The following is a 23,013-nucleotide window of genomic DNA, read 5'->3' on the forward strand; positions in this document are numbered from 1 at the left end:
CCATGACAGAGAAATCATAGCGAACCCTGTATCACGAGAAAAGAAAGGATGAGCATCGTCCTCTGGTCGGTACCACCAAGTCCACTGAAGGGCTCTTGCGTGCGAGCTGTGCTTATATAGCCGAGTCCAGATGGCGTGATCGTCCCGGTGACGTAGAAGCTACGCTACGGGCATGTGTCCTTCTCGATCGTTGGCCATGCTTGATGTTCGCTTGTCATCCTTATTGCTGTTCTTGTCGGCATGTTCCCCTTAACGGGTGCATTTGTAGCCGTACTCGTAGAGAAGCCATGAGAGCGAAAGCACAGGGAAACCTGCATCATGAGAAAAGAAAGGATCAGCATCGTCCTCTGGTCAGTACCGCCTAGTCCACTGAAGGGCTCTTGCGTTCGAGCTGTGCTTATATAGCCGAGTCGAGATTCCGTGATCGTCACGGTGACGTAGAAGCTACGCTGCGGGCATGTGTCATTCGCGATCGTTGGCCATGCTTGATGTTCGCTTGTCATCCTTATTGCGGTTCTTGTCGGCATGTTCCCCTTCACGGGTGCATTCGTAGCTGTACTCGTAGGGAAGCCATGACAGAGAAAGCATAGCGAAACCTGTATCTCGAGAAAAGAAAGGATGAGCATCGTCCTCTGGTTGGTATCGCCAAGTCCACTGAAGGGCTCTTCCGTGCGTGCTGTGCTTATATAGCCGAGTCGAGAGGGCGTGATCGTCCCGGTGACGTAGAAGCTGCGCTGCGGGCATGTGTCATCCTCGATCATTGGCCATGCTTGCTGTTTGCTTGTTATCCTTATCTCTGTTCTTGTCGGCATGTTCCCCTTCACGGGTGCATTCGTAGCCGTACTCGTAGGGAATTCATGACAGCGAAAGCACAGCGAAACCTGTATCACGAGAAAAGAAAAGATGAGCATCGTCCTCTGGTCACTACCGCCAAGTCCACTGAAGGGCTCTTCCGTGCGAGCTGTGCTGATATAGCCGAGTCGAGATGGCGTGATCGTCCCGGTGACGTAGAAGCTACGCTGCGGGCATGTGTCATCCTCGATCATTGGCCATGCTTGCTGTTTGCTTGTTATCCTTATTGCTGTTCTTGTCGGCATGTTCCCCTTCACGAGTGCATTTGTAGCCGTACTCGTAGAGAAGCCATGACAGCGAAAGCATAGCGAAACCTGTATCACGAGAAAAGAAAGGATGAGCATCGTCCTCTGGTTGGTATCGCCAAGTCCACTGAAGGGCTCTTCCGTGCGAGCTGTGCTTATATAGCCGAGTCGAGATGGCGTGATCGTCCCGGTGACGTAGAAGCTACGCTGCGGGCATGTGTCATCCTCGATCATTGGCCATGCTTGCTGTTTGCTTGTTATCCTTATCTCTGTTGTTGTCGGCATGTTCCCCTTCACGGGTGCATTCGTAGCCGTACTCGTAGGGAATCCATGACAGCGAAAGCACAGCGAAACCTGTATCACGAGAAAAGAAAGGATGAGCATCGTCCTCTGGTCACTACCGCCAAGTCCACTGAAGGGCTCTTCCGTGCGAGCTGTGCCTATATAGCTGAGTCGAGATTCCGTGATCGTCCCGGTGACGTAGAAGCTACGCTGCGGGCATGTGTCCTTCTCGATCGTTGGCCATGCTTGATGTTCGCTTGTCATCCTTATTGCTGTTCTTGTCGGCATGTTCCCCTTCACGGGTGCATTTGTAGCCGTACTCGTAGAGAAGCCATGAGAGCGAAAGCACAGGGAAACCTTCATCACGAGAAAAGAAAGGATCAGCATCGTCCTCTGGTCGGTACCACCTAGTCCACTGAAGGGCTCTTGCGTTCGAGCTGTGCTTATATAGCCGAGTCGAGATTCCGTGATCGTCACGGTGACGTAGAAGCTACGCTGCGGGCATGTGTCATTCTCGATCGTTGGCCATGCTTGATGTTCGCTTGTCATCCTTATTGCGGTTCTTGTCGGCATGTTCCCCTTCACGAGTGCATTTGTAGCCGTACTCGTAGAGAAGCCATGAGAGCGAAAGCACAGGGAAACCTGCATCACGAGAAAAGAAAGGATCAGCATCGTCCTCTGGTCGGTACCACCTAGTCCACTGAAGGGCTCTTGCGTTCGAGCTGTGCTTATATAGCCGAGTCGAGATTCCGTGATCGTCACGGTGACGTAGAAGCTACGCTGCGGGCATGTGTCATTCTCGATCGTTGGCCATGCTTGATGTTCGCTTGTCATCCTTATTGCGGTTCTTGTCGGCATGTTCCCCTTCACGGGTGCATTCGTAGCCGTACTCGTAGGGAAGCCATGACAGAGAAAGCATAGCGAAACCTGTATCTCGAGAAAAGAAAGGATGAGCATCGTCCTCTGGTTGGTATCGCCAAGTCCACTGAAGGGCTTTTCCGTGCCAGCTGTGCTCATATAGCCGAGTCGAGATGGCGTGATCGTCCCGGTGACGTAGAAGCTACGCTGCGGGCATGTGTCATCCTCGATCATTGGCCATGCTTGCTGTTTGCTTGTTATCCTTATCTCTGTTCTTGTCGGCATGTTCCCCTTCACGAGTGCATTTGTAGCCGTACTCGTAGAGAAGCCATGACAGCGAAAGCACAGGGAAACCTGCATCACGAGAAAAGAAAGGATCAGCATCGTCCTCTGGTCGGTACCGCCTAGTCCACTGAAGGGCTCTTGCGTTCGAGCTGTGCTTATATAGCCGAGTCGAGATTCCGTGATCGTCACGGTGACGTAGAAGCTACGCTGCGGGCATGTGTCATTCGCGATCGTTGGCCATGCTTGATGTTCGCTTGTCATCCTTATTGCGGTTCTTGTCGGCATGTTCCCCTTCACGGGTGCATTCGTAGCCGTACTCGTAGGGAAGCCATGACAGAGAAAGCATAGCGAAACCTGTATCTCGAGAAAAGAAAGGATGAGCATCGTCCTCTGGTTGGTATCGCCAAGTCCACTGAAGGGCTCTTCCGTGCGAGCTGTGCTTATATAGCCGAGTCGAGATGGCGTGATCGTCCCGGTGACGTAGAAGCTACGCTGCGGGCATGTGTCATCCTCGATCATTGGCCATGCTTGCTGTTTGCTTGTTATCCTTATCTCTGTTGTTGTCGGCATGTTCCCCTTCACGGGTGCATTCGTAGCCGTACTCGTAGGGAATCCATGACAGCGAAAGCACAGCGAAACCTGTATCACGAGAAAAGAAAGGATGAGCATCGTCCTCTGGTCACTACCGCCAAGTCCACTGAAGGGCTCTTCCGTGCGAGCTGTGCTGATATAGCCGAGTCGAGATGGCGTGATCGTCCCGGTGACGTAGAAGCTACGCTGCGGGCATGTGTCATCCTCGATCATTGGCCATGCTTGCTGTTTGCTTGTTATCCTTATTGCTGTTCTTGTCGGCATGTTCCCCTTCACGAGTGCATTTGTAGCCGTACTCGTAGAGAAGCCATGACAGCGAAAGCATAGCGAAACCTGTATCACGAGAAAAGAAAGGATGAGCATCGTCCTCTGGTCGGTACCGCCAAGTCCACTGAAGGGCTCTTGCGTGCGAGCTGTGCTTATATAGCTGAGTCGAGATTCCGTGATCGTCCCGGTGACGTAGAAGCTACGCTGCGGGCATGTGTCCTTCTCGATCGTTGGCCATGCTTGATGTTCGCTTGTCATCCTTATTGCTGTTCTTGTCGGCATGTTCCCCTTAACGGGTGCATTTGTAGCCGTACTCGTAGAGAAGCCATGAGAGCGAAAGCACAGGGAAACCTGCATCATGAGAAAAGAAAGGATCAGCATCGTCCTCTGGTCGGTACCGCCTAGTCCACTGAAGGGCTCTTGCGTTCGAGCTGTGCTTATATAGCCGAAGCAATACTTTTTTGCAGACTAGTTGGTTCATACTTGAAAAATTGAATTGCTGCACAAACTTGAAGAAAAAAACAAGAGAGACAGGAAAGAGTGCAGTTTTTTTTTTCACTCTTTCCTGTCTCTCTTGTTTTTTTCTTCAAGTTTGTGCAGCAATTCAATTTTTCACTTATATAGCCGAGTCGAGATTCCGTGATCGTCACGGTGACGTAGAAGCTACGCTGCGGGCATGTGTCATTCGCGATCGTTGGCCATGCTTGATGTTCGCTTGTCATCCTTATTGCGTTTCTTGTCGGCATGTTCCCCTTCACGGGTGCATTCGTAGCCGTACTCGTAGGGAAGCCATGACAGAGAAAGCATAGCGAAACCTGTATCTCGAGAAAAGAAAGGATGAGCATCGTCCTCTGGTTGGTATCGCCAAGTCCACTGAAGGGCTCTTCCATGCGAGCTGTGCTTATATAGCCGAGTCGAGAGGGCGTGATCGTCCCGGTGACGTAGAAGCTACGCTGCGGGCATGTGTCGTCCTCGATCATTGGCCATGCTTGCTGTTTGCTTGTTATCCTTATCTCTGTTCTTGTCGGCATGTTCCCCTTCACGGGTGCATTCGTAGCCGTACTCGTAGGGAATTCATGACAGCGAAAGCACAGCGAAACCTGTATCACGAGAAAAGAAAGGATGAGCATCGTCCTCTGGTCACTACCGCCAAGTCCACTGAAGGGCTCTTCCGTGCGAGCTGTGCTTATATAGCCGAGTCGAGATTCCGTGATCGTCCCGGTGACGTAGAAGCTACGCTGCGGGCATGTGTCATCCTCGATCATTGGCCATGCTTGCTGTTTGCTTGTTATCCTTATTGCTGTTCTTGTCGGCATGTTCCCCTTCACGAGTGCATTTGTAGCCGTACTCGTAGAGAAGCCATGACAGCGAAAGCATAGCGAAACCTGTATCACGAGAAAAGAAAGGATAAGCATCGTCCTTTGGTCGGTACCGCCAAGTCCACTGAAGGGCTCTTGCGTGCGAGCTGTGCTTATATAGCTGAGTCGAGATTCCGTGATCGTCCCGGTGACGTAGAAGCTACGCTGCGGGCATGTGTCCTTCTCGATCGTTGGCCATGCTTGATGTTCGCTTGTCATCCTTATTGCTGTTCTTGTCGGCATGTTCCCCTTCACGGGTGTATTTGTAGCCGTACTCGTAGAGAAGCGATGAGAGCGAAAGCACAGGGAAACCTGCATCACGAGAAAAGAAAAGATCAGCATCGTCCTCTGGTCGGTACCGCCTAGTCCACTGAAGGGCTCTTGCGTGCGAGCTGTGCTTATATAGCCGAGTCCAGATGGCGTGATCGTCCCGGTGGCGTAGAAGCTACGCTGCGGGCATGTCTCATTCTCGATCATTGGCAATGCTTGCTGTTCGCTTGTCATCCTTATCGCTGTTTCGTCGGCATGTGACCCTTCACGGGTGCATTCGTAGCCGTACTCGTAGGGAAGCCATGACAGAGAAATCATAGCGAAACCTGTATCACGAGAAAAGAAAGATGAGCATCGTCCTCTGGTCGGTACCACCAAGTCCACTGAAGGGCTCTTGCGTGCGAGCTGTGCTTATATAGCCGAGTCCAGATGGCGTGATCGTCCTGGGGGCGTAGAAGCTACGCTGCGGGCATGTCTCATTCTCGATCATTGGCAATGCTTGCTGTTCGCTTGTCATCCTTATCGCTGTTTCGTCGGCATGTTCCCCTTCACGGGTGCATTCGTTGCCGTACTCGTAGTGAAGCTACGACAGCGAAAGCACAGCGAAGCCTGTATCACGAGAAAAGAAAGGATGAGCATCGTCCTCTGGTCGGTACCGCCAAGTCCACTGAAGGGCTCTTGCGTGCGAGCTGTGCTTATATAGCCGAGTCCAGATGGCGTGATCGTCCCGGTGGCGTAGAAGCTACGCTGCGGGCATGTCTCATTCTCGATCATTGGCAATGCTTGCTGTTCGCTTGTCATCCTTATCGCTGTTTCGTCGGCATGTGACCCTTCACGGGTGCATTCGCAGCCGTACTCGTAGTGAAGCCATGACAGCGGAAGCACAGCGAAACCTGTATCACGAGAATAGAAAGGATGAGCATCGTCCTCTGGTCGGTATCGCCAAGTCCACTGAAGAGCTCTTGCGTGCGAGCTGTGCTTATATAGCCGAGTCGAGATGGCGTGATAGTACCGGTGACGTAGAAGCGACGCTGCGGGCATGTGTCATTCTCGATCGTTGGTCATGCTTGATGTTCGCTTGTCATCTTCATCGCGGTTATTGTCGGCATGTTCCCCTTCACGGGTGCATTCGTAGCCGTACTCGTAGTGAATCCATGACAGTGAAAGCACAGCGAAACATGTATCACGAGAAAAGAAAGGATGAGCATCGTCCTCTGGTTGGTATCGCCAAGTCCACTGAAGCGCTCTTCCGTGCGAGCTGTGCTTATATAGCCGAGTCGAGATGGCGTGATCGTCCCGGTGACGTAGAAGCTACGCTGCGGGCATGTGTCATCCTCGATCATTGGCCATGCTTGCTGTTTGCTTGTTATCCTTATCTCTGTTCTTGTCGGCATGTTCCCCTTCACGGGTGCATTCGTAGCCGTACTCGTAGGGAAGCCATGACAGAGAAATCATAGCGAACCCTGTATCACGAGAAAAGAAATGATGAGCATCGTCCTCTGGTCGGTACCACCAAGTCCACTGAAGGGCTCTTGCGTGCGAGCTGTGCTTATATAGCCGAGTCCAGATGGCGTGATCGTCCCGGTGACGTAGAAGCTACGCTACGGGCATGTGTCCTTCTCGATCGTTGGCCATGCTTGATGTTCGCTTGTCATCCTTATTGCTGTTCTTGTCGGCATGTTCCCCTTAACGGGTGCATTTGTAGCCGTACTCGTAGAGAAGCCATGAGAGCGAAAGCACAGGGAAACCTGCATCATGAGAAAAGAAAGGATCAGCATCGTCCTCTGGTCGGTACCGCCTAGTCCACTGAAGGGCTCTTGCGTTCGAGCTGTGCTTATATAGCCGAGTCGAGATTCCGTGATCGTCACGGTGACGTAGAAGCTACGCTGCGGGCATGTGTCATTCACGATCGTTGGCCATGCTTGATGTTCGCTTGTCATCCTTATTGCGGTTCTTGTCGGCATGATCCCCTTCACGGGTGCATTCGTAGCCGTACTCGTAGGGAAGCCATGACAGAGAAAGCATAGCGAAACCTGTATCTCGAGAAAAGAAAGGATGAGCATCGTCCTCTGGTTGGTATCGCCAAGTCCACTGAAGGGCTCTTCCGTGCGAGCTGTGCTTATATAGCCGAGTCGAGAGGGCGTGATCGTCCCGGTGACGTAGAAGCTACGCTGCGGGCATGTGTCATCCTCGATCATTGGCCATGCTTGCTGTTTGCTTGTTATCCTTATCTCTGTTCTTGTCGGCATGTTCCCCTTCACGGGTGCATTCGTAGCCGTACTCGTAGGAAATCCATGACAGCGAAAGCACAGCGAAACCCGTATCACGAGAAAAGAAAGGATGAGCATCGTCCTCTGGTCACTACCGCCAAGTCCACTGAAGGGCTCTTCCGTGCGAGCTGTGCTGATATAGCCGAGTCGAGATGGCGTGATCGTCCCGGTGACGTAGAAGCTACGCTGCGGGCATGTGTCATCCTCGATCATTGGCCATGCTTGCTGTTTGCTTGTTATCCTTATTGCTGTTCTTGTCGGCATGTTCCCCTTCACGAGTGCATTTGTAGCCGTACTCGTAGAGAAGCCATGACAGCGAAAGCATAGCGAAACCTGTATCACGAGAAAAGAAAGGATAAGCATCGTCCTTTGGTCGGTACCGCCAAGTCCACTGAAGGGCTCTTGCGTGCGAGCTGTGCTTATATAGCTGAGTCGAGATTCCGTGATCGTCCCGGTGACGTAGAAGCTACGCTGCGGGCATGTGTCCTTCTCGATCGTTGGCCATGCTTGATGTTCGCTTGTCATCCTTATTGCTGTTCTTGTCGGCATGTTCCCCTTCACGGGTGTATTTGTAGCCGTACTCGTAGAGAAGCGATGAGAGCGAAAGCACAGGGAAACCTGCATCACGAGAAAAGAAAAGATCAGCATCGTCCTCTGGTCGGTACCGCCTAGTCCACTGAAGGGCTCTTGCGTGCGAGCTGTGCTTATATAGCCGAGTCCAGATGGCGTGATCGTCCCGGTGGCGTAGAAGCTACGCTGCGGGCATGTCTCATTCTCGATCATTGGCAATGCTTGCTGTTCGCTTGTCATCCTTATCGCTGTTTCGTCGGCATGTGACCCTTCACGGGTGCATTCGTAGCCGTACTCGTAGGGAAGCCATGACAGAGAAATCATAGCGAAACCTGTATCACGAGAAAAGAAAGATGAGCATCGTCCTCTGGTCGGTACCACCAAGTCCACTGAAGGGCTCTTGCGTGCGAGCTGTGCTTATATAGCCGAGTCCAGATGGCGTGATCGTCCTGGTGGCGTAGAAGCTACGCTGCGGGCATGTCTCATTCTCGATCATTGGCAATGCTTGCTGTTCGCTTGTCATCCTTATCGCTGTTTCGTCGGCATGTTCCCCTTCACGGGTGCATTCGTAGCCGTACTCGTAGTGAAGCTACGACAGCGAAAGCACAGCGAAACCTGTATCACGAGAAAAGAAAGGATGAGCATCGTCCTCTGGTCGGTACCGCCAAGTCCACTGAAGGGCTCTTGCGTGCGAGCTGTGCTTATATAGCCGAGTCCAGATGGCGTGATCGTCCCGGTGGCGTAGAAGCTACGCTGCGGGCATGTCTCATTCTCGATCATTGGCAATGCTTGCTGTTCGCTTGTCATCCTTATCGCTGTTTCGTCGGCATGTGACCCTTCACGGGTGCATTCGCAGCCGTACTCGTAGTGAAGCCATGACAGCGGAAGCACAGCGAAACCTGTATCACGAGAATAGAAAGGATGAGCATCGTCCTCTGGTCGGTATCGCCAAGTCCACTGAAGAGCTCTTGCGTGCGAGCTGTGCTTATATAGCCGAGTCGAGATGGCGTGATAGTACCGGTGACGTAGAAGCGACGCTGCGGGCATGTGTCATTCTCGATCGTTGGTCATGCTTGATGTTCGCTTGTCATCTTCATCGCGGTTATTGTCGGCATGTTCCCCTTCACGGGTGCATTCGTAGCCGTACTCGTAGTGAATCCATGACAGTGAAAGCACAGCGAAACATGTATCACGAGAAAAGAAAGGATGAGCATCGTCCTCTGGTTGGTATCGCCAAGTCCACTGAAGCGCTCTTCCGTGCGAGCTGTGCTTATATAGCCGAGTCGAGATGGCGTGATCGTCCCGGTGACGTAGAAGCTACGCTGCGGGCATGTGTCATCCTCGATCATTGGCCATGCTTGCTGTTTGCTTGTTATCCTTATCTCTGTTCTTGTCGGCATGTTCCCCTTCACGGGTGCATTCGTAGCCGTACTCGTAGGGAAGCCATGACAGAGAAATCATAGCGAACCCTGTATCACGAGAAAAGAAAGGATGAGCATCGTCCTCTGGTCGGTACCACCAAGTCCACTGAAGGGCTCTTGCGTGCGAGCTGTGCTTATATAGCCGAGTCCAGATGGCGTGATCGTCCCGGTGACGTAGAAGCTACGCTACGGGCATGTGTCCTTCTCGATCGTTGGCCATGCTTGATGTTCGCTTGTCATCCTTATTGCTGTTCTTGTCGGCATGTTCCCCTTAACGGGTGCATTTGTAGCCGTACTCGTAGAGAAGCCATGAGAGCGAAAGCACAGGGAAACCTGCATCATGAGAAAAGAAAGGATCAGCATCGTCCTCTGGTCGGTACCGCCTAGTCCACTGAAGGGCTCTTGCGTTCGAGCTGTGCTTATATAGCCGAGTCGAGATTCCGTGATCGTCACGGTGACGTAGAAGCTACGCTGCGGGCATGTGTCATTCACGATCGTTGGCCATGCTTGATGTTCGCTTGTCATCCTTATTGCGGTTCTTGTCGGCATGATCCCCTTCACGGGTGCATTCGTAGCCGTACTCGTAGGGAAGCCATGACAGAGAAAGCATAGCGAAACCTGTATCTCGAGAAAAGAAAGGATGAGCATCGTCCTCTGGTTGGTATCGCCAAGTCCACTGAAGGGCTCTTCCGTGCGAGCTGTGCTTATATAGCCGAGTCGAGAGGGCGTGATCGTCCCGGTGACGTAGAAGCTACGCTGCGGGCATGTGTCATCCTCGATCATTGGCCATGCTTGCTGTTTGCTTGTTATCCTTATCTCTGTTCTTGTCGGCATGTTCCCCTTCACGGGTGCATTCGTAGCCGTACTCGTAGGAAATCCATGACAGCGAAAGCACAGCGAAACCTGTATCACGAGAAAAGAAAGGATGAGCATCGTCCTCTGGTCACTACCGCCAAGTCCACTGAAGGGCTCTTCCGTGCGAGCTGTGCTGATATAGCCGAGTCGAGATGGCGTGATCGTCCCGGTGACGTAGAAGCTACGCTGCGGGCATGTGTCATCCTCGATCATTGGCCATTCTTGCTGTTTGCTTGTTATCCTTATTGCTGTTCTTGTCGGCATGTTCCCCTTCACGAGTGCATTTGTAGCCGTACTCGTAGAGAAGCCATGACAGCGAAAGCATAGCGAAACCTGTATCACGAGAAAAGAAAGGATAAGCATCGTCCTTTGGTCGGTACCGCCAAGTCCACTGAAGGGCTCTTGCGTGCGAGCTGTGCTTATATAGCTGAGTCGAGATTCCGTGATCGTCCCGGTGACGTAGAAGCTACGCTGCGGGCATGTGTCCTTCTCGATCGTTGGCCATGCTTGATGTTCGCTTGTCATCCTTATTGCTGTTCTTGTCGGCATGTTCCCCTTCACGGGTGTATTTGTAGCCGTACTCGTAGAGAAGCGATGAGAGCGAAAGCACAGGGAAACCTGCATCACGAGAAAAGAAAAGATCAGCATCGTCCTCTGGTCGGTACCGCCTAGTCCACTGAAGGGCTCTTGCGTGCGAGCTGTGCTTATATAGCCGAGTCCAGATGGCGTGATCGTCCCGGTGGCGTAGAAGCTACGCTGCGGGCATGTCTCATTCTCGATCATTGGCAATGCTTGCTGTTCGCTTGTCATCCTTATCGCTGTTTCGTCGGCATGTGACCCTTCACGGGTGCATTCGTAGCCGTACTCGTAGGGAAGCCATGACAGAGAAATCATAGCGAAACCTGTATCACGAGAAAAGAAAGATGAGCATCGTCCTCTGGTCGGTACCACCAAGTCCACTGAAGGGCTCTTGCGTGCGAGCTGTGCTTATATAGCCGAGTCCAGATGGCGTGATCGTCCTGGTGGCGTAGAAGCTACGCTGCGGGCATGTCTCATTCTCGATCATTGGCAATGCTTGCTGTTCGCTTGTCATCCTTATCGCTGTTTCGTCGGCATGTTCCCCTTCACGGGTGCATTCGTAGCCGTACTCGTAGTGAAGCTACGACAGCGAAAGCACAGCGAAACCTGTATCACGAGAAAAGAAAGGATGAGCATCGTCCTCTGGTCGGTACCGCCAAGTCCACTGAAGGGCTCTTGCGTGCGAGCTGTGCTTATATAGCCGAGTCCAGATGGCGTGATCGTCCCGGTGGCGTAGAAGCTACGCTGCGGGCATGTCTCATTCTCGATCATTGGCAATGCTTGCTGTTCGCTTGTCATCCTTATCGCTGTTTCGTCGGCATGTGACCCTTCACGGGTGCATTCGTAGCCGTACTCGTAGTGAAGCCATGACAGCGGAAGCACAGCGAAACCTGTATCACGAGAATAGAAAGGATGAGCATCGTCCTCTGGTCGGTATCGCCAAGTCCACTGAAGAGCTCTTGCGTGCGAGCTGTGCTTATATAGCCGAGTCGAGATGGCGTGATAGTACCGGTGACGTAGAAGCGACGCTGCGGGCATGTGTCATTCTCGATCGTTGGTCATGCTTGATGTTCGCTTGTCATCTTCATCGCGGTTATTGTCGGCATGTTCCCCTTCACGGGTGCATTCGTAGCCGTACTCGTAGTGAATCCATGACAGTGAAAGCACAGCGAAACCTGTATCACGAGAAAAGAAAGGATGAGCATCGTCCTCTGGTCGGTACCGCCAAGTCCACTGAAGGGCTCTTGCGTGCGAGCTGTGCTTATATAGCCGAGTCCAGATGGCGTGATCGTCCCGGTGGCGTAGAAGCTACGCTGCGGGCATGTCTCATTCTCGATCATTGGCAATGCTTGCTGTTCGCTTGTCATCCTTATCTCTGTTCTTGTCGGCATGTTCCCCTTCACGGGTGCATTCGTAGCCGTACTCGTAGGGAAGCCATGACAGAGAAATCATAGCGAACCCTGTATCACGAGAAAAGAAAGGATGAGCATCGTCCTCTGGTCGGTACCACCAAGTCCACTGAAGGGCTCTTGCGTGCGAGCTGTGCTTATATAGCCGAGTCCAGATGGCGTGATCGTCCCGGTGACGTAGAAGCTACGCTACGGGCATGTGTCCTTCTCGATCGTTGGCCATGCTTGATGTTCGCTTGTCATCCTTATTGCTGTTCTTGTCGGCATGTTCCCCTTAACGGGTGCATTTGTAGCCGTACTCGTAGAGAAGCCATGAGAGCGAAAGCACAGGGAAACCTGCATCATGAGAAAAGAAAGGATCAGCATCGTCCTCTGGTCGGTACCGCCTAGTCCACTGAAGGGCTCTTGCGTTCGAGCTGTGCTTATATAGCCGAGTCGAGATTCCGTGATCGTCACGGTGACGTAGAAGCTACGCTGCGGGCATGTGTCATTCGCGATCGTTGGCCATGCTTGATGTTCGCTTGTCATCCTTATTGCGGTTCTTGTCGGCATGTTCCCCTTCACGGGTGCATTCGTAGCCGTACTCGTAGGGAAGCCATGACAGAGAAATCATAGCGAACCCTGTATCACGAGAAAAGAAAGGATGAGCATCGTCCTCTGGTCGGTACCACCAAGTCCACTGAAGGGCTCTTGCGTGCGAGCTGTGCTTATATAGCCGAGTCCAGATGGCGTGATCGTCCCGGTGACGTAGAAGCTACGCTACGGGCATGTGTCCTTCTCGATCGTTGGCCATGCTTGATGTTCGCTTGTCATCCTTATTGCTGTTCTTGTCGGCATGTTCCCCTTAACGGGTGCATTTGTAGCCGTACTCGTAGAGAAGCCATGAGAGCGAAAGCACAGGGAAACCTGCATCATGAGAAAAGAAAGGATCAGCATCGTCCTCTGGTCGGTACCGCCTAGTCCACTGAAGGGCTCTTGCGTTCGAGCTGTGCTTATAAAGCCGAGTCGAGATTCCGTGATCGTCACGGTGACGTAGAAGCTACGCTGCGGGCATGTGTCATTCGCGATCGTTGGCCATGCTTGATGTTCGCTTGTCATCCTTATTGCGGTTCTTGTCGGCATGTTCCCCTTCACGGGTGCATTCGTAGCCGTACTCGTAGGGAAGCCATGACAGAGAAAGCATAGCGAAACCTGTATCTCGAGAAAAGAAAGGATGAGCATCGTCCTCTGGTTGGTATCGCCAAGTCCACTGAAGGGCTCTTCCGTGCGAGCTGTGCTTATATAGCCGAGTCGAGAGGGCGTGATCGTCCCGGTGACGTAGAAGCTACGCTGCGGGCATGTGTCATCCTCGATCATTGGCCATGCTTGCTGTTTGCTTGTTATCCTTATCTCTGTTCTTGTCGGCATGTTCCCCTTCACGGGTGCATTCGTAGCCGTACTCGTAGGAAATCCATGACAGCGAAAGCACAGCGAAACCTGTATCACGAGAAAAGAAAGGATGAGCATCGTCCTCTGGTCACTACCGCCAAGTCCACTGAAGGGCTCTTCCGAGCGAGCTGTGCTGATATAGCCGAGTCGAGATGGCGTGATTGTCCCGGTGACGTAGAAGCTACGCTGCGGGCATGTGTCATCCTCGATCATTGGCCATGCTTGCTGTTTGCTTGTTATCCTTATTGCTGTTCTTGTCGGCATGTTCCCCTTCACGAGTGCATTTGTAGCCGTACTCGTAGAGAAGCCATGACAGCGAAAGCATAGCGAAACCTGTATCACGAGAAAAGAAAGGATGAGCATCTTCCTCTCGTCGGTACCGCCAAGTCCACTGAAGGGCTCTTGCGTGCGAGCTGTGCTTATATAGCTGAGTCGAGATTCCGTGATCGTCCCGGTGACGTAGAAGCTACGCTGCGGGCATGTGTCCTTCTCGATCGTTGGCCATGCTTGATGTTCGCTTGTCATCCTTATTGCTGTTCTTGTCGGCATGTTCCCCTTAACGGGTGCATTTGTAGCCGTACTCGTAGTGAATCCATGACAGTGAAAGCACAGCGAAACATGTATCACGAGAAAAGAAAGGATGAGCATCGTCCTCTGGTTGGTATCGCCAAGTCCACTGAAGGGCTCTTCCGTGCGAGCTGTGCTTATATAGCCGAGTCGAGATGGCGTAATCGTCCCGGTGACGTAGAAGCTACGCTGCGGGCATGTGTCATCCTCGATCATTGGCCATGCTTGCTGTTTGCTTGTTATCCTTATCTCTGTTCTTGTCGGCATGTTCCCCTTCACGGGTGCATTCGTAGCCGTACTCGTAGGGAAGCCATGACAGAGAAATCATAGCGAACCCTGTATCACGAGAAAAGAAAGGATGAGCATCGTCCTCTGGTCGGTACCACCAAGTCCACTGAAGGGCTCTTGCGTGCGAGCTGTGCTTATATAGCCGAGTCCAGATGGCGTGATCGTCCCGGTGACGTAGAAGCTACGCTACGGGCATGTGTCCTTTTCGATCGTTGGCCATGCTTGATGTTCGCTTGTCATCCTTATTGCTGTTCTTGTCGGCATGTTCCCCTTAACGGGTGCATTTGTAGCCGTACTCGTAGAGAAGCCATGAGAGCGAAAGCACAGGGAAACCTGCATCATGAGAAAAGAAAGGATCAGCATCGTCCTCTGGTCGGTACCGCCTAGTCCACTGAAGGGCTCTTGCGTGCGAGCTTTGCTTATATAGCCGAGTCGAGATGGCGTGATCGTCCCGGTGAAGTAGAAGCTACGCTGCGGGCATGTGTCCTTCTCGATCGTTGGCCATGCTTCATGTTCGCTTGTCATCCTTATTGCTGTTCTTGTCGGCATGTTCCCCTTCACGGGTGCATTTGTAGCCGTACTCGTAGAGAAGCCACGAGAGCGAAAGCACAGGGAAACCTGTATCACGAGATTAGAAGAAAAGAAAGAATCAGCATCGTCCTCTGGTCGGTACCGCCAAGTCCACTGAAGGGCTCTTGCGTGCGAGCTGTGCTTATATAGCCGAGTCGAGATGGCATGATCGGCCCGGTGAAGTAGAAGCTACGCTGCGGGCATGTGTCCTTCTCGATCGTTGGCCATGCTTGATGTTCGCTTGTCATCCTTATTGCTGTTCTTGTCGGCATGTTCCCTTTCACGGGTGCATTTGTAGCCGTACTCGTCGAGAAGCCATGAGAGCGAAAGCACAGGGAAACCTGTATCACGAGAAAAGGAAGGGTCAGCATCGTCCTCTGGTCGGTACCGCCTAGTCCACTGAAGGGCTCTTGCGTGCGAGCTGTGCTTATATAGCCCAGTCGAGATGGCGTGATCGTCCCGGTGAAGTAGAAGCTACGCTGCGGGCATGTGTCCTTCTCGATCGTTGGCCATGCTTGATGTTCGCTTGTCATCCTTATCGCTGTTCTTGCCGGCATGTTCCCCTTCACGGGTGCATTTGTAGCCGTACTCGTAGAGAAGCTATGATAGCGAAAGCACAGGGAAACCTGTATCACGAGAAAAGAAAGGATCAGCATCGTCCTCTGGTCGGTACCGCCAAGTCCACTGAAGGGCTCTTGCGTGCGAGCTGTGCTTATATAGCCGAGTCCAGATGGCGTGATCGTCCCGGTGAAGTAGAAGATACGCTGCGGGCATGTGTGCTTCTCGATCGTTGGCCATGCTTGATGTTCGCTTGTCATCCTTATCGCTGTTCTTGTCGGCATGTTCCCCTTCACGGGTGCATTCGTAGCCGTACTCGTAGGGAAGCCATGACAGAGAAAGCATAGCGAAACCTGTATCACGAGAAAAGAAAGGATGAGCATCGTCCTCTGGTCGGTATCGCCAAGTCCACTGAAGGGCTCTTGCGTGCGAGCTGTGCTTATATAGCTGAGTCGAGATGGCGCGATCCTCCCGGTGAAGTACAAGCTACGCTGCGGGCATGTCTAATTCTCGATAGTTGGCCATGCTTGCTGTTCGCTTGTCGTCCTTATCGCTGTTCTTGTCGGCCTGTTCCCCTTCACGGGTGCATTCGTAGATGTACTTGTAGTGAAGCCATGAGAGCGAAAGCACAGCGAAGCCTGCACCACAAGAAAAGAAGGGATGAGCATCGTCCTCTGTTCGGAGCCGCCAAGTACAGAAGCATCACAGATGAGAGTAAGAAAAAAAGTAAAAAAAATAATTAACATTTCACAAAAACAATAAACAAAGACAAGCTCTTCGCCCTATAGGCTGCCAAAAATACCCGGTGTGAAATACGAAAATAACGCTATCAGAAATATTTATTTCCTTTCGGCTCTTTACACGCATTTCGAAAAGTACACGTGGTGTGCGCGGTTTATTATAGTTTTTATCGAGATTATAATATTCATAAAATTGTTAAACCTTTGTTTTTTCTAGTCATGACAGGTGAGACTGAGCCTAAAATGCCGTGATCGAGGTGCTATATAAATCATGATCTGCGTCGTGTGTGTTATTAGTCTTGCATTCACAAATAAGGTGGTGAAAGTTTAGCTCATTTGGTCAAACACTTCGTTCAAATTGAATATTTTTGTAAACAAGTGAGTGGCCGGAGAGCGGGGCAGTACTGACGTACTCGCAAGCCGTGACGTCACAAGCAGCTAGCTGTGTGTGCAACTTCATTCCGGTAAACTATATTGTTCCGTGATCAGTTGCTCGTGAATTATATCTAGTTAGTTTAGCTTTCGTCAGCGTGGTACTGAAAGTGGACTATTTTCAGCGGCTGAGACTTCGGTACAGTGAACGAGGGCTCCGCTCATAGCTGCACATGACGCCATTTTCCACCGCAACTTCCAGGGCTTGCTTTGCACTGATGTATTATCCTATGGCCTACTTTTCATGTCTGGGTATACATAATAGACCACCAACTTCCGCTTTTCACAGAAAACCAGAAATCGTTGGGTGACCATGTAATGGTCCTTTTATGACAGGCGCTCGCTATCTAGAACGGTTCAAAAATGGATCTGATGGCAGAACATGCTTTTAATTATATAACGAGTGCAATAAAAACAAGTTGAAAATAGAGTTTTGTCCCAAAAATTTGCGCTTGCCGTTGAAACTGAATTCATGCTGCAAATAACCATTCTCGCTACAATGTCTGCTACTTACTGAATTTAACAACTCACATTATACTTTTACACCAATTACGCGCAGTACAGCGTTGTCAAATAACAGTTCATCGTACCCAGTATACTCCTACCCCAGCGAGGCCTTTTTACACGTAGTTACAGTATAGGTTAAACCATACTTGTTAAACCAACAGAACGTAGCATTTGCCACTTGAAGGGACTCCGTAAAACTTTTTCAGTATGGTCACAAAATACTGCCGATCGTTCGTTGAGGCTCTTCAAATCACGCGTGCTATTTAAGTAGTGCAACGAAGCACGTGGTTTGCAATTTTCTATAAATTCTCAAAACCATCTAAACAATATTTTCTTTTCTCTAGACAAAAGATTCTACAAGGTTTCAAATCACTCATCACAGCCATTGTGTCACTAACTGCCTGAAATTGTTGCATGCTCGGTCAGTGCATGCTCGGTCGCTATACTCTATTCTATACATCATGAGCAGCGCTGTGAAGGCTAGCGAGACTTCTTGCAATGAATGCGTTCACAGCAGAAAAAAAAATGGCACATGCCACGTACGGTTGCAGTCGATATGCGAATCAAGAATGAGGAAGGTTGATATGCCACTTTAAAATCAGCAAAACTTTACGAAACAGACGTAAATTATGCCGTACATAATTTTCGTGTCGCGTTTATTTAGTTTGGACGTGTAAGTTACCTTCATCATCTAATCATGTCACCTGATACGAAATTTGTTGTATGGGGAGCTAGCGTAAGGGCAACGAGCATGCTATCAGCATAGCATGTAGTCAAGATCTACATGATACGCGTTTCACGATTATCATGTTTGCGCCAGTCACATACCTTCGTTGTCCATTCACGTTTCGTAATAATACCAAACTTAGTATATGTCAAGTTGGCGTAACGGCCGCGAGCGCATCATGAAGTGCCCGTTGTACTCCGGCGTAATGTTGACGCGCGCGAACGCTGGGCGCAGCGACGCTACATATCAAAACGCGAGCATCGGCGTTCGTCGGCGCGACCCGGCGGCAACAGGCGCGAATCGCGACATGCTGCATTTCGCGGCGACTACGTTACCAGACAGCACCACGTCTGCCTTTCTTCATGACGGAGGAACGCCGGGTGCGCTCAAATGCGCATGCGTCAAAGCGAAGCAGCGCGGCGCACGCCTGCGGGTATATGGCAGGCAGATGTGCCCCTGGCGTGGCATCGCCGGCGTGACACGACGAAATGAACGCCAGCGCGCAACCGCTCCGGGTCACGTAGAAGTGTTGGTGCCTTTAGAGTGACATGTAGTCATGTTCTTACAGGACATGCATCTCATGATTATCACGTTTGCACCAGTCACACACCTTCATCATCTATTCACGTGACGTAATGCCAAATTAGGCTTATGGGAAGCCAGCGAAACGGCCGCGAGCGCATCATGAGTGTGGCATGTAGTCATGTTGTTACATGACCCGCATGCCATGATTATCATGTTTGGATGTGTGATTTACCTATGACATCTGTTCGCTCCACGTAATACCGAAATTGGTACATGTGAAGCTAGCGAAACGGCCGAGAGTGCACTATGAGCGTAGCATGTAGTGATGTTTTACGTGACTTGCATGTCATGATTATCATGTTTGCGCAAGTCACATGCCTTCGTCATCCTTTCACGTCCTGTGATACCAAATCTGGTATATGTGAAGCTAGTGAATGGGCCACGAGCGCATCATGAGTGTGGCATGTAGTCGTGTCGTTACATGACACGTATGTCATGATTTTCATGTTAGGGTCTGTCGTTTGTGTTCGCATGCAGTGATGTCATACCCCATCAGTTTTGCAACTTGTCATCTTAACGAAACCACCGCAAGAGCAGCAAGACCATGGAATGTAAATTGTGACAATAATGACAAACATATCATGATTTTCATGTTATGACTAGTCTCTTAAGCTCGTCATACGGTCATGTCGTGCCATACCAAGTTTGTTATCAATACCATTACCGGCACGGCCAGGAGAGCTAAACGTCGTAAGCGGCTAGATAGATAGATAGATAGATAGATAGATGGATAGATAGATAGATAGATAGATAGATAGATAGATAGATAGATAGATAGATAGAACGCGCATACTCGCTGAAGTTCGCTAAGAAATGCTTCGCATTTCATCGCACGATCATTTGCCCATCTGAGACAAAATTCTCTCCCCCCCCTTTGAGCTTAGCAATAAATGAAGATGCTCTGTGCGTCGCAGATAAAGACGCCCCGTTATACGGCTGTCTGTAAGTTGCTCTGGATTACTTAGCGTCTGCTTATTTTCATTTTTTCATGTGTTATTTGTAGCCTTTCGCAACGCTGCTCGTGCGCGTTCGTGCTCGTCTCGCAGGAGCATTTACAACAATAAAATCCGAGTGCGAGACTCACGTAGTCGCACATATTGCTGACCGAACTCCTTGCGTAGGTTCTACAGCGTTGCACCTGATGTATGAAACAAAGTATACTGAGGCCACCTCAGGATGCCATAGCTTGTCCACGCATGCGCGCGCGATTACACTGAGAAACCGCGTATATGCACAAAAAAAAAATCACGAGGCGCGCGTTACGCATTTTCTTTCCCCGCACATAGCTCAAGCTCAAGCACATAGCTCATAGTTCCGGAGCATTCGTTGGTACGAGAGAAGAGAGAATGAAATTTCAGCGTGCGGCAAGTTCGTAACTTCGCTCTGTTCTCTTCTGTTCTAAATGTTTTGCTGTGGAGAGATTGAGTATCATGTTGCCTCGACTCGTACAGGAAGGATTCGAAGACCTTTCACGGTGGCGAATTTGTGAGGCAATAAGCTACCTTAGTGAATAAATTCCATGGCTACTTGAAAAACTGTTGCAAGGGCTCTTTGCGAGGCATCGTCTACACAAGTTTACAGATTAAAAAGGTCCACAGATTATTGACTAGTACCCACGCCGGGCTGGATCTGCAGTCGAGCTGTGCCGGTCTGGGTAGTTGAAATATTTTTTCGAGTTTTGGCCAGGCTCGGGTGTGACTTTTCAGTCCTTTGGCCATGCTTGAGCGGGGAAGCTTCACCGAGTGCCGGGCTCGTTCAGGGCCTATGGCAAGAATCACGGCGCGCCTAGTGATCTACCAGAGCATACATTTCTCACCTATATTCTTAGAAGGCGGTCGAAAACCACAGGAGCCCTCAAAATGTTTTGTGTTGCCTTTTTTCAGATTGTCGCCGGCGTGAATTACCGTCTAACCTTCACCATTACCACCACTGATTGCATAATAGCCGAAGTAGAGTACAACGCTGAACGTTGCCCACCTAAGAACAATCAGGTAAGCATTTATAGCTTTGCACTTTCTACTGTTCTCAATATAAATGCAATAATGAAGCAATTTTTGAATTGTTAATATGAAGTGTTGTAAAAAATTGCTGAACTTCATGATAGGCAGAAATGTGGAAAGTTCGCGCTGTGTACACTCTATCGTGCGTTCGAACCAGCTATGCGTTACAGCATCCTTGTGGCTACTGCTTGTTACTCAGGTTTATTTTTTCTGAACACATTGTTTTGTGCGCTACGCGAGCAAAGAAAACCTGACATTGTTAGAAACCTGATGAGTCATGTAACTTCCAGAACCAAAATATTGGCTTCACTATTTTTATATGAAAGGATAGTGAGAACTATTCATTTGTTTGTCTGCTGGCACACCAAAGGAGCCGAGTTACACTTATAATAGACCCTTATGACTGCTCTATGTGTGCAAGCAACAACAAAAACAGAAAGCGCTAACACTGTAGAAATATATTGCCACTAGTCATTTTCTATCATTCACACCATCGCAAGACTAACAAACCTAGCATTACTTCTACAGTTTTAATTATCATGTCACTCAATGAAATCGTTTCTCACTAGCATATTCGGATGTTCTAACAAGGCTCACCATCAACTTCTGTATGTCGACTTCTTGTGACGAAGAGGGTAGGGTTGACGAAAAGGTTTTTTCATAACAGAGGATAGAGTGCATTTTCGAAATCTAAAAAAAATGAACTTCGATTAGTCTTTGCGATTCTAGGCAGACATGCTTGGTTAGTATGCGAGATAAACCTCAAAGAATGAAAACTATATATTCTGAAGATGGCGTTAGATATTCCTATCAAAGAAGGATTTATGAAGCCGTATAAAAAAATTGGCCCCGTATATGCATTAAATCTGCAAATGTCACCGAAAGACGATAATCTTGCGTGTGGTGAGAGTGAAAAAAAACATTTATTTGATGTTCTGTGCAAGAAAATCGGTAAATGGTATTATGGAGCAGCAGCGTTAGAGTGCCTATAGCGTGCAAAGGAGGCGGACGAGCGCATGAAGCCACGTCACACTTGAGACATGAGCGCCTTCTGGCAGTTTTCTTGAAAAACGAACCGCGTGGCTTTGAGACGGGTGTGCGCGCCCGTCTCGAAGGTGATAAGGTGTAGAACGCAAGGCGACGGGTAGGGGCCACCACCGTCTCGTCTTAGCAAAGCGTTGGAAACACTCGTCTCTTCGTGCAAGCATTGCATGGTCAGCGCAGCGTGATAAGCGCTACGGTCCTAAAATTACTTATGTATGCCTTTTCTAGTAAAAGACGCACATGCAGATTATATACGAGTTGTTATGGTGCCCCAGACATGCGCAATAATGGATTTTAATTGATAATTTCACATGTACGAACGCTAAAAATTGAGCACCATTGGTGGGTGCTGCGAATAGGGTCGGCCGTTTCCAGTACCCGGTGCTGTTAAGAGTGGACAAACAGACAAATGTACAGACAGACAGACATCAGACGTGACGGACGGACGGATGGACAAACGGACGGATGGACGGACAGACAGACAGACAGACAGACAGACAGACAAACAGACAGACAGACCAATAGTTTTGCGTCAAGGTCGCCAAGAAAGACTATCGCCTTAAAAAAGAAACAAACCATCTAGTCTCTTACACTGCGTAAAATTGTCAAAAGCCGCAGCGCCTGATGAAACTCGCCGAAGAGTGCCCCAAGTTTTATATAACGCAGGCGCGTATTAAACCATGTTCCAATAAATGGCGCTGGTTGACACACACATGTTTACATGCACATAAAGAAAACAGAAATCGGCAACGTACTTCAGTGTATTACAGCAAAGAACGCAGAAAGACCATAGCCTACTGTCTTGAGGTGCTGTGTGAGGTATGGCACCATGTTAATTTATTGTGAAGGAACGAAATTTTTTAGAACGCAGAGCCATAGGTAAGTGACAGCACGAAGTCGTTGTAGGTACAACCCCTGCATTTTTCAGTGAGGCGTCCTACTTTACTGAGTAGGAGACAACCCGCTTTTTCGTTCATGGCGTCGCATTAAATTGTTTGAAACACGAAACGAACACATAGAAAATAAAAACATTGAGAACTAACTACTCCACAGTCAAGTTATCCTACATAGTTCCTACGTTACTTAATAAATATGTGAAAGCTAGCATAGATTTCTTACACGGTATACACAGACTCAACTGCGCGATACACACATGTTTAGTTTTTAATATTTCTTTGCTGTTGCTGTATTAAAATGGTTGCTATTTTTATTTTTTTAAATTTGGACTTGATTTGCTTTAGTGCTTTTCTTTTGTTGTTATGTTCGTATTCCTGACTGTTTGCCACTGCTGTCAAGATAAAAGGCTGCTGTGGGCCTTTGTCAAGCTGCCCCTTTCGGAGTGTAGCTTTTAGCTGTAGTTGTCCTTCATGAAACTATTGATGAAAACTAAAACATTATTATTATTATTATTATTATTATTAATATTATTATTATTATTATTATTATTATTATTAT

General features: G+C 49.7%; 1 protein-coding gene across 1 annotated transcript in view; it reads left to right on the forward strand.

Annotated features, from left to right (window-relative positions):
• Positions 1–23,013, forward strand: part of LOC119185740 (cystatin-2) — a 59,137-nt gene that overhangs the window by 34,847 nt on the left and 1,277 nt on the right. Inside the window, exon 2 of the mRNA XM_037434630.2 lies at positions 20,398–20,505. Within this exon, the coding sequence (XP_037290527.1) occupies positions 20,398–20,505 (108 nt within the window). The remainder of the gene's footprint in view (positions 1–20,397; positions 20,506–23,013) is intronic.

Source organism: Rhipicephalus microplus, chromosome 6, assembly GCF_043290135.1.
Source record: "Rhipicephalus microplus isolate Deutch F79 chromosome 6, USDA_Rmic, whole genome shotgun sequence".
Taxonomy (NCBI): Eukaryota; Metazoa; Arthropoda; class Arachnida; order Ixodida; family Ixodidae; genus Rhipicephalus; species Rhipicephalus microplus.